Consider the following 12,953-nt stretch of genomic DNA (forward strand, 5'->3'; position numbering starts at 1 on the left):
AAGGAAACAGTCTAAGTTCTGAAGACCCCCACGGGAACACAGAAGGAACCTTGAGTGAGGAGGAAAAAATACAAAGTTTTCCTAGAATTGTATACAAAGTTGTAAAAAAAAAAAAAAAAAAAAAATCATAAAAAATACACCAGAGGAAAAGATGTTAGAATGGTGGCATGTATAATGGTAGATGTATAGGTGTCTTTTTTCTAATTAAAAACTTTTCTGTAATGTACCTGTTTTACAGTTTAAATGGATTTGATTTTTAAAGCCATATGTTACCACTCTTCAGCTTCTTTTGAATGAAAGAAGGATTCTCTTTCCCCCTCAGGTGAAAGAACTCGAGCTGAGTTTGCAAGCGTCTGAGGAGAAGCTGAAGCACAGTGGTGATGTCATGGCAGCTCAGGAAGCTCAGATTCAGGAGCTCGTAAGTGGTTCTGGGCCCCTGATGCTTGCCCTTTACGCCTTTGCAGCTGCCCCAGACTCACTCCGGTGGGGTCTCTGGACCTGACCTTAGATACAGCTGTGGAGCTGGATATGAGTGGGCAGCTTCGGGTAGAGGGAGTCAGGACCTGCTAGAGGATCCGAGTTACCCAAAGAGGTGGAGCCTGGCAAATGCCCATCTGATGGCTGGCCGTAGGGCCCAGCCTCGTTCTGGGACTGTTAGAGGTGGTGGCTTGCAGCCAGGGCTGTGGAGAACAGGTCCCAGCTCTGGGGAGAACATGGCAAGGGCTTGGCCAGCTGTCGCAGTCCCAGGTGGGGTGCTGAGTTAGAATCTAGAGAAATAAACAGTATTTATTGTATGCTGGCTGTTCCAGTCACTGTGCTAAAGTATTCTGCCCGTGTTTCACTTAGTCCTTGCTACAGACCTAAGAGGCATGTGCAATTAGCCTCATTCTCTAGAGGAAGCTGGTTGGGAAAAACTGGGTCAGTAACCCAGTGGTCATGGTCTCCCAGCTAATAAATGGCAAAACCCTCACCTTTCTTACGTCAAAGCCCTTGTTCATCATCACTGTATTATATAGATGGTCCCTGATTTATGATGGTTCAACTTAGTGATTTTTCAGCTTTATGAGATGCAAAATCAATATGCCTGTGGTAGAAACTGTACTTCAAATTTTGAAGTTTGAGCTTCTCCTGGGCTAAGGATTGGCAGTACAGTACTCTCCCTCAATGAGCAACAGTGGCAGGGAGCCCCATCTCCCAGGCGGCCATGTGATCACAGGGTAAACAATTGATCTGTACCTATATAGCCTTTCTGTTTCTCACTTCGAGCGCAGCATTCAATAAATTACATGAGATATTCAACACTTCAGTATAAAATAAGCTTTGCCCAGCTGTAGGCTAATGTAAGTGTTCTGAGCAATTTTTAAAAAAACTTTTTGGGACGCCTGGGTGGCTCAGTCGTTAAGCGTCTGCCTTCGGCTCAGGTCATGATCCCAGGGTCCTGGGATTGAGTCCCACATTGGGCTCTCTGCTCTGCGGGAAGCCTGCTTCTCCCTCCCCCACTCCCCCTGTTTGTGTTCCCTCTCTCACTTTGTCTCTCTCTGTCAAATAAATTAATTAAAAAAAATTTTTTTTAAGATTTTGTTTTAAAAGATTTTAATAATCTCTCCATCCAATGTGGGGTTCAGACTCTCAACCCCGAGATCAAGAGTCACATGCACTGCTGACTGAGCCAGCCAGACGCCCCTGTTCTGAGCATTTAAAGTAGGCTAGGCTAAGCCCTGATGCTTGTTTTGACTTCGTATTTTCAATTTACAATGGGATTATCGGGTTGCAACCCCATCATAAACTGAAGGAGATCTACACTGCCTCCCCGGGAAAAGCCTCAGCCGTAGAAAGCAGCACCAACTAGGGGAAGGAGGGCTGTGTCTTGGGACTGGCCGATGCCCTAAGGTGTCCCCCCAGCACAGAGAGACCAGTCCCAGACTTTGGCTTCTGAACGGGCCAGCGGCAAGAGGCGGGGCTGCAGGTGGGGACCGCCACCGGTCCCAGGCCAGAGATCAGGAACGAGAGTTGTTTCTACTGGTCACCCATCTTTGGCTCACTGAGGAGGAGAATGGGGTCCTCGGCGTCCCCACGGCTAACCGTTGCCCCCCCGCCGTAGGCCGCCGCAAACCGGGAGAGCAGCGCTGCGCCCGGCAGGTGCCGTCTCTGGAGCGGCAGTGCCTGGAGCGCGTGCGCACGCTCGAGGCGCAGCTTGCGGCCCTGGAGAGAGACCGGGCGGGGCGGGGGGGGGGGGGGGGGGGGGCGGACGCGCCGTCGGCGGCGGAGCGGGAGGTGGTGAGCGAGGAGAGGAGAGAGGCCCGGCCTGTGAGCGCCACAGGGCGGGGCTGCCAAGTCTTTGCCGGCGAGAGGCCCAGCACCCCCCCCCCCAAACAAGGGAACCACTTTTTGGAGCAGTTTTTATCTTTCCAACAAGGCACCTGCTCATGAGAATGGCTGTGAAAAGGCTGCTGTTAATAAGACCCCAAACAGATGGCTTTCCTTTTCTTCTGGGCTGTGCAGGGACTTGCTGGCACTTCCTGTGCAGCCCCTTCAGCCTCTTCCCACCAAGTCTCCACAGTGTTCTTGTTCCTCCCTCGGGGCCCCTCCCGCTCTCTGGTCCCCTTCCCCGTTCCACATCTTCTGAGTCCGGTGCCATGTTTCTTCTTGTGAGGCCTGTGTCCACTGGCTCTTTCTGACCCCTGCCCCATTCTCTCCCTCCCCTGCCGTGACACAAAGGGTGCGATGCATTTTAAAAGGCTCCGTGTCTGTAGGACTGTGCCCCTGGGGGAAATAGGGGAAAGCCCTTTTCTTCTTATGCGTGCTTTTCTCAATTTGCAGAGAGAGCTGGAGCAAGAAAATGCAGCCCTCAAAGAAAGTAAGAATGAATGTGAACGTTCTTTACAACACCACCAACTTGAACTGAAGAAGCTAAAGGTATTTACCTCACGGCACCAGCGTGTCACAGCAGTGGCCTGTCTCTTACGTGTGTACTGGGAGCAGCCCAGTGAACGTTCTGTGCTCCGAGTGGAGAAGGCGTGAACGAGCATTTGTTCAACAGTTCCGTGAGACATTTGCTAGAAAGTGTCACCTCAGTACGTCCTCTCAGTGATCCAGGATGGTAGGAAGAATTATGCTCATTTTGCAATTAATGTCATCTGAGGCTCTGAGTATAAGTAATTTGTCCAAGTTCCATAGTTAGTTCAAGGTGATGCTGGTCTGACTTCACTCAACCAGCAACCCCTCTGTGTCACTGTGCGCATCTGTCTGAAAGTCATACTGTCAAAGCACTGGTGTTGATCTTTCCAGTGGGACTAGTAAAGCAAGGGCTTACGTGATCGTAAGGACCTTGTCTGTTATGTTGGAGCCCGTGTATAGAGATGAAGGAACAGTCTACTGGATTGTTAACCTTTCCCTTCTGAGAACTTGGTGCTTTAATCAGACGTTGCCTGCTTCTCGGCTTGGACATAACTGGATGCAAAGGAAAGAGAGTTTCTGCCACTTTCTTAGAGGCCTCCAGGGTCCTCGGTCCCCTTTCAAAGAAGCCCTTAGATGATGGATCATTGCAGTACTTGCCCAACTTGGTCATGACACAGAGATCTTGTGGGTCTTTTGGCAGAGACCTTCTCAGAACATCCGTAACGGGACCCCCAGGTGGCTCAGTCAGTTAAGCTTCTGCCTTCGGCTCGGGTCATGATCCCAGTGTTCTGGGATCAAGTCCCACATCGGGCTCCTTGCTTAGCTGCTCCCCCTGCTTGTACTCTCGCTCTCTCCTCCTCGCTCTCTCTGGCAAATAAATAAATTTAAAAATCTTAAAAAAAAAAATCCCTTTAAAAAAAAACAAAACAGAACAGAACATCCATAGCTGAGGGTCTGCATTAGGTAAAGCTCTCGGTAATAGTCTCTGCTAGGTTAGGTAGCTGCTAAGGCAGTAGTGCTGAATGGTGGGAACTCTGGGCTTTGCAGTCAGTCTGTTTCCATGCATGCCTTCAACAAACGTTGGAGTACCTGTGGGCACCACTGTAGGTGCTGGGATATGAACAAAACAGACGAAACTTCCCCTCTGTGGAGCCTGTAACTTGAGATGGCAGACGAGCAGTAGTCCTAAATGCCATGAAGAGAGTAAAGCAGAGTGAGGGACAGAGAGTAGGGAGGAGAGGGCTCTTTTAGATATGGAGGCTAGGGAAGGCTTCAGTGATATTTGAGCAAAAGCCCTGAATCATGCGAAGGGGCCAGCAGTGTGCATGTTTGGGAAGGGAATAGTCCAGGCCGAAGAAATAGCAAATAGAAAAGCTCTGAGGCAGGAAAAAGCTTATTTTGTTCAGAGAACAGCACAAAGGTCAGTGTGGCTGCTGCTTAGTGGCCTGGGGGAGAAGAAGAGGCGAGGAGGCAGGCAGGGAAATAGTTGCGAGTTTTGAACAAAGAAATGATGGGAGAAGTTTTGTGGGGTGTTTTGTTTTGTTTTGGTGGGCAGCAAAGCAAAGTTTATTGAGCGATGGTACAAAGCTCCTGAAAAGGGATGGGACCTGAGAGGGTGCAGGGAGAAGTTTTGTTTTAAAACAATTACTCTGGCTCTTTGTAGAGAATGTTCTGGAAAGGAAGCAAGTAGAGAAGCAGGAAGAGCTGTTAGGAGGCTCAGATATTATATTAGTTACTATGTTTAAGGGCATAAAGGACAAAATTGAAAATTGCAGCAGAGATTTGGAAACTATCCTAAAAGGCAGCAGTGTTAAAAGGGAAACAACTTAGAACATGAGAGCCAGAGAAAGTAGAGCTGGAACTAAGAATGTGGTACACTCTGAAAGGGCATGCAGAAGCTTTTGGGGGTAATGAGTATTTACATGGTCTTTATTGTGGTGATGTCTTCACCCTAACCACATTGCACGCTTGAAATATGCACAGCATATTGTTATAGTTCAGGAAAGTTGTTTTTAAAAACAGTATGTTTAAAAAAAAACAGTATGTTTAAGAGCAGATTAGAACTCAAGAGAGAACTAGTGAAGTAGAAGGAAGGACAGAATGAAATACAGAAAAGGCATGATAAAAGACAGGATCCTGGGAGGTGCCTGATCCCAGGTGAGTGGGGGCTCAGAAAGGAGCGCACAAGTGAGACTGAAGCAACTATTATTTTTTAAAGACATTATTTACTTATTTTTTTAAAAGATTTTATTTTTTTTTAAAGATTTTTATTTATTTGAGAGAAAGTGCACGAGCTGGGGGGGAGGGGCAGAGGGCGAGGGAGAAGCAGGCTCCCCTCCGAGCAGGGAGCCCGATGCGGGGCTCGATCCTAGGACCCTGGGATCATGACCTGAGCTGAAGGCAGACGCTTCACCGACTGAGCCAGCCAGGCGCCCCTATTTATTTATTTTAGAGAGAAGGAGAGCAGGGGGAACGGCAGAAGGAGAGAGAATCCCAAGCAGACTCTGCTGAGCACAGAGCCTGATGCTGGGCATGATCTCACAACCCTGAGATCATGACCTGAGTGGAAACCGAGAGTCAGACGCTTAACCAACTGAACCACCCAGGCACTCTGAGACCAAAGCAATTATTGAACTGATAATAGCTAAGAAGTTTTCAAACTGCTGAAAGCTGTTAAGTCACAGGTACAGGTGTGAGGATTCTTTTTTTTTTTTTTTAAAGATTATTTATTTATTTATTTTTAAAGATTTTATTTATTTATTTGACAGAGACACAGCGAGAGAGGGAACACAAGCAGGGGGAGCGGGAGAGGGAGAAGCAGGCCTCTCGCAGAGCAGGGAGCCTGATGTGGGGCTGGATCCCAGGACCCTGGGATCATGACCTGAGCCGAAGGCAGACGCTTAACGACTGAGCCACCCAGGCGCCCCAAAGATTTTATTTATTTATTTGACAGAGAGAGAGACATAGCGAGAGAGGGAACACAAGCAGGGGGAGAGGGAGAAGCAGGCTTCCTGCGGAGCAGGGAGCCCAATGCGGGGCTCAATCCCAGGACCTCAGGATCATGACCCGAGCCGAAGGCAGACGCTCTCAGTGACTAAGCCACCCAGGCACCCCCCCCCAGGATAAATTTTAAAATCTATACCCAGACACAGCATGGTAGTAGAACTAGAAAAACCAATAAAACAGAAACAAGGAATTAGCCACCAACAGATTTCCACTTAAAGGGAATGCTAGAGAGCATCATTCAGGTGAAGGAAGATTCTCCATAGATGCACGGAAGATGTAAGGCAGCAAGAAAGAATGAAGAGCGATGATCATTGCAACTAATGTGCACAAGAAGAAACAGAAAATCTGTCCTGCAGTGTATCCATCATGGTCCAGTCAGGAGAAACGAACGATACCAGTTATTTGAGTGAGAATTTATGTCCTCATGTAAGGTTTTTATTCCAGCACAGAAACAGTCATAAGCTGTCACAAAGGTGATGGAATGCAGGAATGGCTACAAGTAAGGGAACAAAGCAAAGAATGTAGAATTATTAATCTTAGGAATTAAGACAAAGAGCCCCACAGATCTGACACTCGGACCTCTGAGCAGGGGATGCTGTTCAGTGGGTGCTGGTATGTGTTGGGGGAACAAGGCAGTGAATGAGGTCAGCCCCACGTCCTGCCGCTTCAGGAAGAAATTCTGCTGCCCCCGTGAAGCAGCATTGCTCACGGAAACAGGAAGCTGACAGGAAGGAGCAAGTCTCTTGCTCTGTCCTCCTGCCTTCCAGGCTCCCTCGAGCTTCTCCTGTGGGCAGAGATTCATATGGAACCAGCTAGACAAGCAGAAAAGGCGTTTGCGGAGTCCCAGGCATAGCAGGGCAAAGCAGAATATGAAAGAGGGAAGTGGGGTCGATAGGCGGTAACTTAAAAACCAGCACACACACAGGCTGTTGGGAGGTGTGGTTAATTTTCACACGTTTGGGGAATGTTCTCGATGTCTTGAATTTCTAGTTTAATACTATTATGGTCAGATAATACACGAACTGATTCCAGTTCTTTGATATTTATTGAGGCTTGTTTTATGCCCCAGCCTGTAGTGTCTGGGGAAATATTCAGTGCACTGCCACCGTGAGGGGAAAGCGTTCCATAAGTGCTCCGTAGATCAAGTTGGGTGAGAGGGTTGTCCAGATCTTCTCTGTGTTTTCTGATTTTTCTTTTTTGTCTTCTTGTTCCATCAGTTCGTAAGGGTGGTGTGCTGAATCTTCCAGCTATTATCATGGATTTGTCTTCTTTCTCTCTTTAATTTGGCCAATCTTTGCTTCAAATATTTTGAAGCACTATTTTTAGGTGCATACATATTTCGAATTCCCTCCGGGAAGGCATTCCCAGGTGCAGAGGGCTGCTGGAGGCGGTGGCTGAGCTGTGCCAGGTGGCCTCGAATCCCACAGTCCTGGACCGGGTGTGGCTTCACAGCCACGCGGGATCTGTTCTGCCTGCCGGCCGGCCCCTCACTAACAAATTCTTGAAGGAATCTAGTTTCCTTTTTTTTTTTTTTTTAAAACTGAACCTCTTCACCCTTGCCTTCAAGAGGATTAGCCTGAGGATCCAGTGTGACCCTGAGGAAAAGTGACATGTGCAGTCCCTGGCAAGGGGCGGCTTTGAGACTGGTTCCTGCCCTCACCCGCTTTCCTGGCTTCCGCTCAGTCAGCCTGCCATCCTCTGAGACGTCAGCAGTCCCAGCTCTCCTCTCATCCTCCCCAGAAAAGGCTTCTGCCACCCTCCACCCACAGGGCCAGGGTTTTAGAATTGCTTCTCCTGTGTCAACAGAGCCACCCCTGATGAGGGGTGTTATCTGGGGTAGGTAGGGCGAGGTCCCTCCTCTTGAATTCAGGCACCCGTTTTTCTTGTCTCTACTAGAGATGGACTCAACGGAAGGTCAATTCTGACAACTGCACAGTAGGAGCCAGAATGCCCCTGGCCAGGAGGCTGTCCTCCCCTTCCATGAACCAACTTGTACCAGCATCAGTGGAAGGGGCGATAAGTAGCTCACAGAACCAGAAAGACTTGTCCAGCTGGAACTGGGGGGGAGGCGGGGGCGCGGCCCTCAGGTCTCTTTTCTTCCTGCATCATGCTATTTCCTGCCCTGTCAGTTACCCAAACTCTTGGCCTGCCTTTTCTCCATGATGCAGACTGCGGCCTGCAAACTGGGTGGACATGACCACAGCAGCTCCAAGCTGGTAACATGCCAGCTCAGGAAAGAGGGCTTCTCCCCTTAGGCTTCACCATATTAAAAAGGATTCTGATATAAAAAGGGATTTTGATTGGTCCATTTGAGGTGACAGAGCCACCCCATGGACAGGTCAGTTTGGCCAAGGGGTACTGTGATTGGCTAGGTCTGAATCACATGCTTATCCTTACAGCCACAAAATGGGCATATTATTACTGGCAGCCCTACCAGAACCACGTGGAACTGCAGGGCAGAAGTGGGGAATAGCAGTAATGAGGCTCTTACCCCAAAAATGGGGCGATCCTGGGTAGACCGGAAAAACAGATGTCCCTGACCAGAACGAAGGCACCTGAGAAGTCTGGGACTGAGCAGTGAGCGCGGCATCCATCGCAGGGAAGAGAACTGATGTGTTTGTCAGGAGATAGATCCTGTGCTCTGGGGAAGGCTGAGGAGGCGGCCCTGCTCAGCGTAGAAAATAATCTGGGTAGTAGAGTCTAACATTCAGAGAGGCTTGGCTCTGAGCTTAGACCGATGCTGGCTTGAAATCTGGCTATCCCACCAGCTGTGGGACCTCAGGCAGATTCACCTCTCAGAGCCTTTTTCTCTCCTCTAAAATGGATAATTTTGATGAGTCTGTAGCATTTTGTCCTATTACAATTCAGTAATTGCTTCTTATTTTTCCTGTAATCAGTTGGGTTGCTCCAGTCCACTAGTCCATTCACGTGGGCCTGAGGATCTTTCTTCGTGTTCCATGTTGATTTCATTAGACCAGCTCTTCTCTTCCAACTTCTCGGTCCCCTAACCTTGGCCCAAGAACTGACTGGTGTGCCCAGGGGATAACCAACCCTCCGCGGTGTGCCCATTTGGGGAGAGGCCGGTGGGTTGCCCGGCAGGACAGTTCCTGGAGGGTTACAGAAGGCATTGCAGTGAGCAAGCAGCCTGGGAACCTCGAGAAGGAATAAGAACGTTAATCTGGCCCTGTAAGGCCGTATTCCCATGGTGGGCTTCAGGTAGCGTGCAGCTAAGAAACTGAAATGAGTTTTGAGACCCAATCTCCTCCCTCTTTTCTGGATTGTAGGAAGAATGGAGCCAAAGAGAAATTGTGAGTGTTGCCATGGCTCAAGCCCTGGACGAAGTACGGAAGCAGAGGGAAGAGTTCCAGCAACAGGTAGGCCCCGCTTGACCCAGAGGTGTGGGCCCGGGGCGGGGCTGGGCGGGGGTGAGTTCCAGCCTCAGGTAGGACCAGCCTACCTCCCCTTGTGTCCAGGACAGGGGCTGGACCTAGGTCTCAGGAATGCCAGCAACTGAGTGATTCCCCTGAGGTCTTTGGAAGGTGGGAGAAAAGTGTTATAAAGAAATCCTCACCCCACAGGATAGGCCTTTTTTGATTTTTGATGGTCAGTTATTGCTCACCTGGGGAAAAGCCCATATCCAGGTACCTACCGGCCTCTAATTCTGTGAGGGGACTATCACTGGCCACAGGCCCCCAAGACCGTAATACAGCTGAGCTGTCAGTGGGAAGGATGGGAAGTGCCTTCCTTTTCAGACAGGCTCGGTGTCAGGCCCCAGACCTGGTAGTTCCTGGGCTCCAGGCCTTCAGTAAGTCCTTAACAAACAGGAGTCTCAGTTGCCTCTGAAAAGAACTGAGGATAATTACACCTTTCAGGAAGCGTAACAGACATGTGTGACAAGGTCATGTGTATCAAACGCCAGGCGTGTGATGGGCACTCAGGACCCGCAAGGCCGGGCCGAGCAGCCGCATGTCCGGGAGGCCCAGTGTAGGCCGGGTGAGCAGTGAGGGCTAGCTCCTGTGCAGGGCTCCGGCCCCGTGCGTGCCCCTACGAGCAGAGCTTAGCTAGGGGGTGTTCTAGGCTGTGGGCTGCAGGGAGGGATTCATGGGGGGACCCTGGGTAGTGGAAAATTGGAGATTCCTTTTGGGGGAAAGGGGGTTACTGCTGCCAGCCTCATCTTGTTGGTCTTTCTGTCCAAGGCTGCTAACCTCACAGCTGTTCTAGATGAGAAGGAGCAGACTCTGCAGGAGAAAACTGAAGTGATTCTCCAGAAAGAGCAGGAGATTTTCCAGCTGAAGAAAGGTGAGGAGTCTATCCCTGTCGAGCCTTCTGACCGGCTCCCCACCAGGTACCCTGCCCGGAAGCGGCGCAGTCACCGGGCTGACGGTTGCCCCCCTCTGCCTGGCCTAGGTCATGACTCTGCCCTGTCACAGATGCGTCAGCTGCAGAGTGAGCTGGAAGCCCTGCAGAGCCTGAGGGCAGAGGAGTCCGAGGCTGCTGCGAGGGACGATGTGCTGAGGCTGCCCAGCCCCGAGCAGGGGTTGACGCTCTCAGTGCCCGAGCCTCACGTAAGTGCCCACTGGAGCGGCGGGCCGGGCATGGCGGCAGCGTGGCGTGGTGCGGCAGGACGCACGGCTGACCGCTGCAGTTGGCCTCGAGGCAGTGGGAAGGGGGCGGCAGGATTACAGGAAGACGCAGCTGGTGCTCACTAGCTCCGGGGTGTTGGGCAGGTCACTTCTCTGTGCTCTAGCTTCCTCTCTTTAAAGTGGGGGTGCTTAACTGACCAAGAGCTTGTGGGTGTCGAGGAGCCCATCGGATGTGGCACCACGTGTCAGGGTGCAGGCGTTAAGAGCCCTTTCCTTCGAGCACGCTCGCCGCGGGGAAAGCTGATTGTCGCTCTGGAAGGCACTGGACGGGATCTCCACGGTTCAGCTGTGGTTCCTGGCCAGCTGCCTGTTCGAGCTCACCGGTCCGCACCTTGGGAACCGATCTGGTCCCCTTTCCCAGGGACCTGCGGCTTAGCTTGACCGTTACCTTGGCCTGGCTGTCAGCTTGCTGCCGCCGCCCTGTAGGTAACCTCGAGGGCCGCGCAGGACCCCATGTACCAGCTTCCAGCGGCGGAGAGAATCCCAAACGGTGCAGTGGGGGTCGTGGACCTCGGGCAGCTACAGAAGGAGAAGCAGGAGTTGGAGCAGCAACTTGTGGAGAAAAATAAGGTGAGGGTGCTTCTTGCCTCAACTGTTTGTCTCCCTGCACTTTCCCGGTATTTGTGCCTAAAGCCATTCGGTCCCTTCCTCGAGTTACGCCGGTGCCCCGGGCACATCTCGGGGGGGATCTTACCTCTCGGCAGAAGGCCTTCTTCCCGTCTTTCCACCTGTCTGCGTGCCTTTCCCACCTCCCCCCAGCTGAGATAATGTTCAGCGTGTTAGAGCTCGAGCAGTTGTGAGTTCAGACGTTCACAGCCACCTCTGCTGTCACCAGTGGGTCCTACTGGACCAGTCACCTCACCTCTCACTTCCTTTCCACAGCCGTGAAGTGCCCCAGCGATGCCTGTCTTCACGTGGTTTTACCGGGGGGCAGGGTGGTGGGGGGTGAGATGAAAGCGTCTGCTAGCTGTCCTGTAACATTTCTGCTCTTTGGCAGAGGGTCAGTGAATGTCATGATTGCACCCACCCCACCAGCCTCTGCACCTTCAGGTGCGGGGTCTCGTTCCATCCTGGTGTCCAAGGGCCCTGGGAAGTCAAGTGTGCTGGCTGCTCATTGCCTTGCCTCCAGAGTGTGATTGCGGGTGTGTATTTTTTTTAGACCTTTAACAAAAGGAAAAAGTGCTCATCCCCTCTCTTGCGCGCACACGCACACATTTAATCTTAGTGTGAAATACAAAATACACAAAAGTGTACAAACACTGTGTGCCCCAGGGCCCAGCCCTCAGACCCCCTCTCTCATGGCACTCAGTCGCTTGCCGCACGCTGCCCGCAAGCCCAGACGCTCCCGGGAGCCCTAGATCGTCTCTGTACCTCCGCGGCGTGTCTAAAACACATCTGAAGCTTAAACCACCCAAACTTCAAACTCACCATGCTGCCCGGCAAATCTTGGTGTCATTCTCAACCCTTGGGTCTCTCCCACGAGCACCAGCCACACCTGTAGCCAGTCCTTTTGGCTCTCCTTTCAGGCTACACCCAAACTGAGCTGCTCCCCATCCCTACCGCCGTCACCACCCAAGGTCAGGCTACCATCGTCTCTCCCCTACAGGCTGGTGTTCGGCTTCTGACTGGTTTCCCCGTCACCCCAGGGTTCCACCTCTCTGATGACTTCCTCTCTCTGTAAAAGCCAAGTCCTTGCAGGGGCCCACAAAGCCCTGTGTGGTTTGCCTCCTTAGTACCCTTTTTACTGCACCCCTTCTGCCAACCCCAGCACTTCCTCTCAGCCACATTGGCCTTGCCTTGCTGTGAATATTAAGCACCCTCCTGCCTCAGGGTGGTTTGTACTTGCTGAGCCTTCTGTCTGGAAGATTCTTCCTGCAATTCCCTCACTGCCTTTATGGTGTCATTTTGTCAAGGAGGCCTCCCTGCTACCCTTGGCAGCCCTCAGCACCAGAACCTCCTGTCCCCTTACCTTGCTCTTTCTCTCCACACCACTTAATACCTTCTGATGTACTAATATCTGGTTATCGGCACTTTTCCCTCCTGAGAGCAGACATTTTTCTTGTTTTGCTTATTGTTTTCCCCCAGCCTCCAGTTCAGTGTCTAACACATAGTAGGAACTCAATCGGTATTTGTTAGATGAATTAATCCATGAGCCAAAAACCTAGAAAGTCAGGTAACATAAAATAGCAAATGTACTTTCAAATGAATGTCCAGCCTCGTGCTCAGCCAAAAGAAGAACAGACTGAAACAACACATTACCATTTATAAAATAGGGTGTATTGGAGGCCATTTAATGTGCTTGATAGGAGCCGAGCCTCTGACAGAGCCATCTCAATTCTGTGGAGAGACGACTGTGGACATACCTCTGGAGAAAGCAAAGCTGACCAACGCTTTAAAAATGGAGGC

At 51.0% G+C, this 12,953-nt stretch overlaps 1 protein-coding gene across 3 annotated transcripts in view; it reads left to right on the plus strand.

Annotated features, from left to right (window-relative positions):
• Positions 1-12,953, plus strand: part of GOLGA1 (golgin A1) — a 44,571-nt gene that overhangs the window by 26,274 nt on the left and 5,344 nt on the right. For all 3 annotated transcript variants that reach the window (XM_025888103.2, XM_073905746.1, XM_025888104.2), the window contains exons 13-18: positions 323-418; positions 2,821-2,916; positions 9,189-9,278; positions 10,101-10,203; positions 10,312-10,469; positions 10,974-11,117. In XM_025888103.2, coding sequence (XP_025743888.1) covers positions 323-418; positions 2,821-2,916; positions 9,189-9,278; positions 10,101-10,203; positions 10,312-10,469; positions 10,974-11,117 — 687 coding nt within the window. The remainder of the gene's footprint in view (positions 1-322; positions 419-2,820; positions 2,917-9,188; positions 9,279-10,100; positions 10,204-10,311; positions 10,470-10,973; positions 11,118-12,953) is intronic.

Source organism: Callorhinus ursinus, unplaced genomic scaffold (genome assembly GCF_003265705.2).
Source record: "Callorhinus ursinus isolate GAN/ISIS: 27379988/994484 unplaced genomic scaffold, GSC_fseal_2.0 scaffold24, whole genome shotgun sequence".
Lineage (NCBI taxonomy): Eukaryota > Metazoa > Chordata > Mammalia > Carnivora > Otariidae > Callorhinus > Callorhinus ursinus.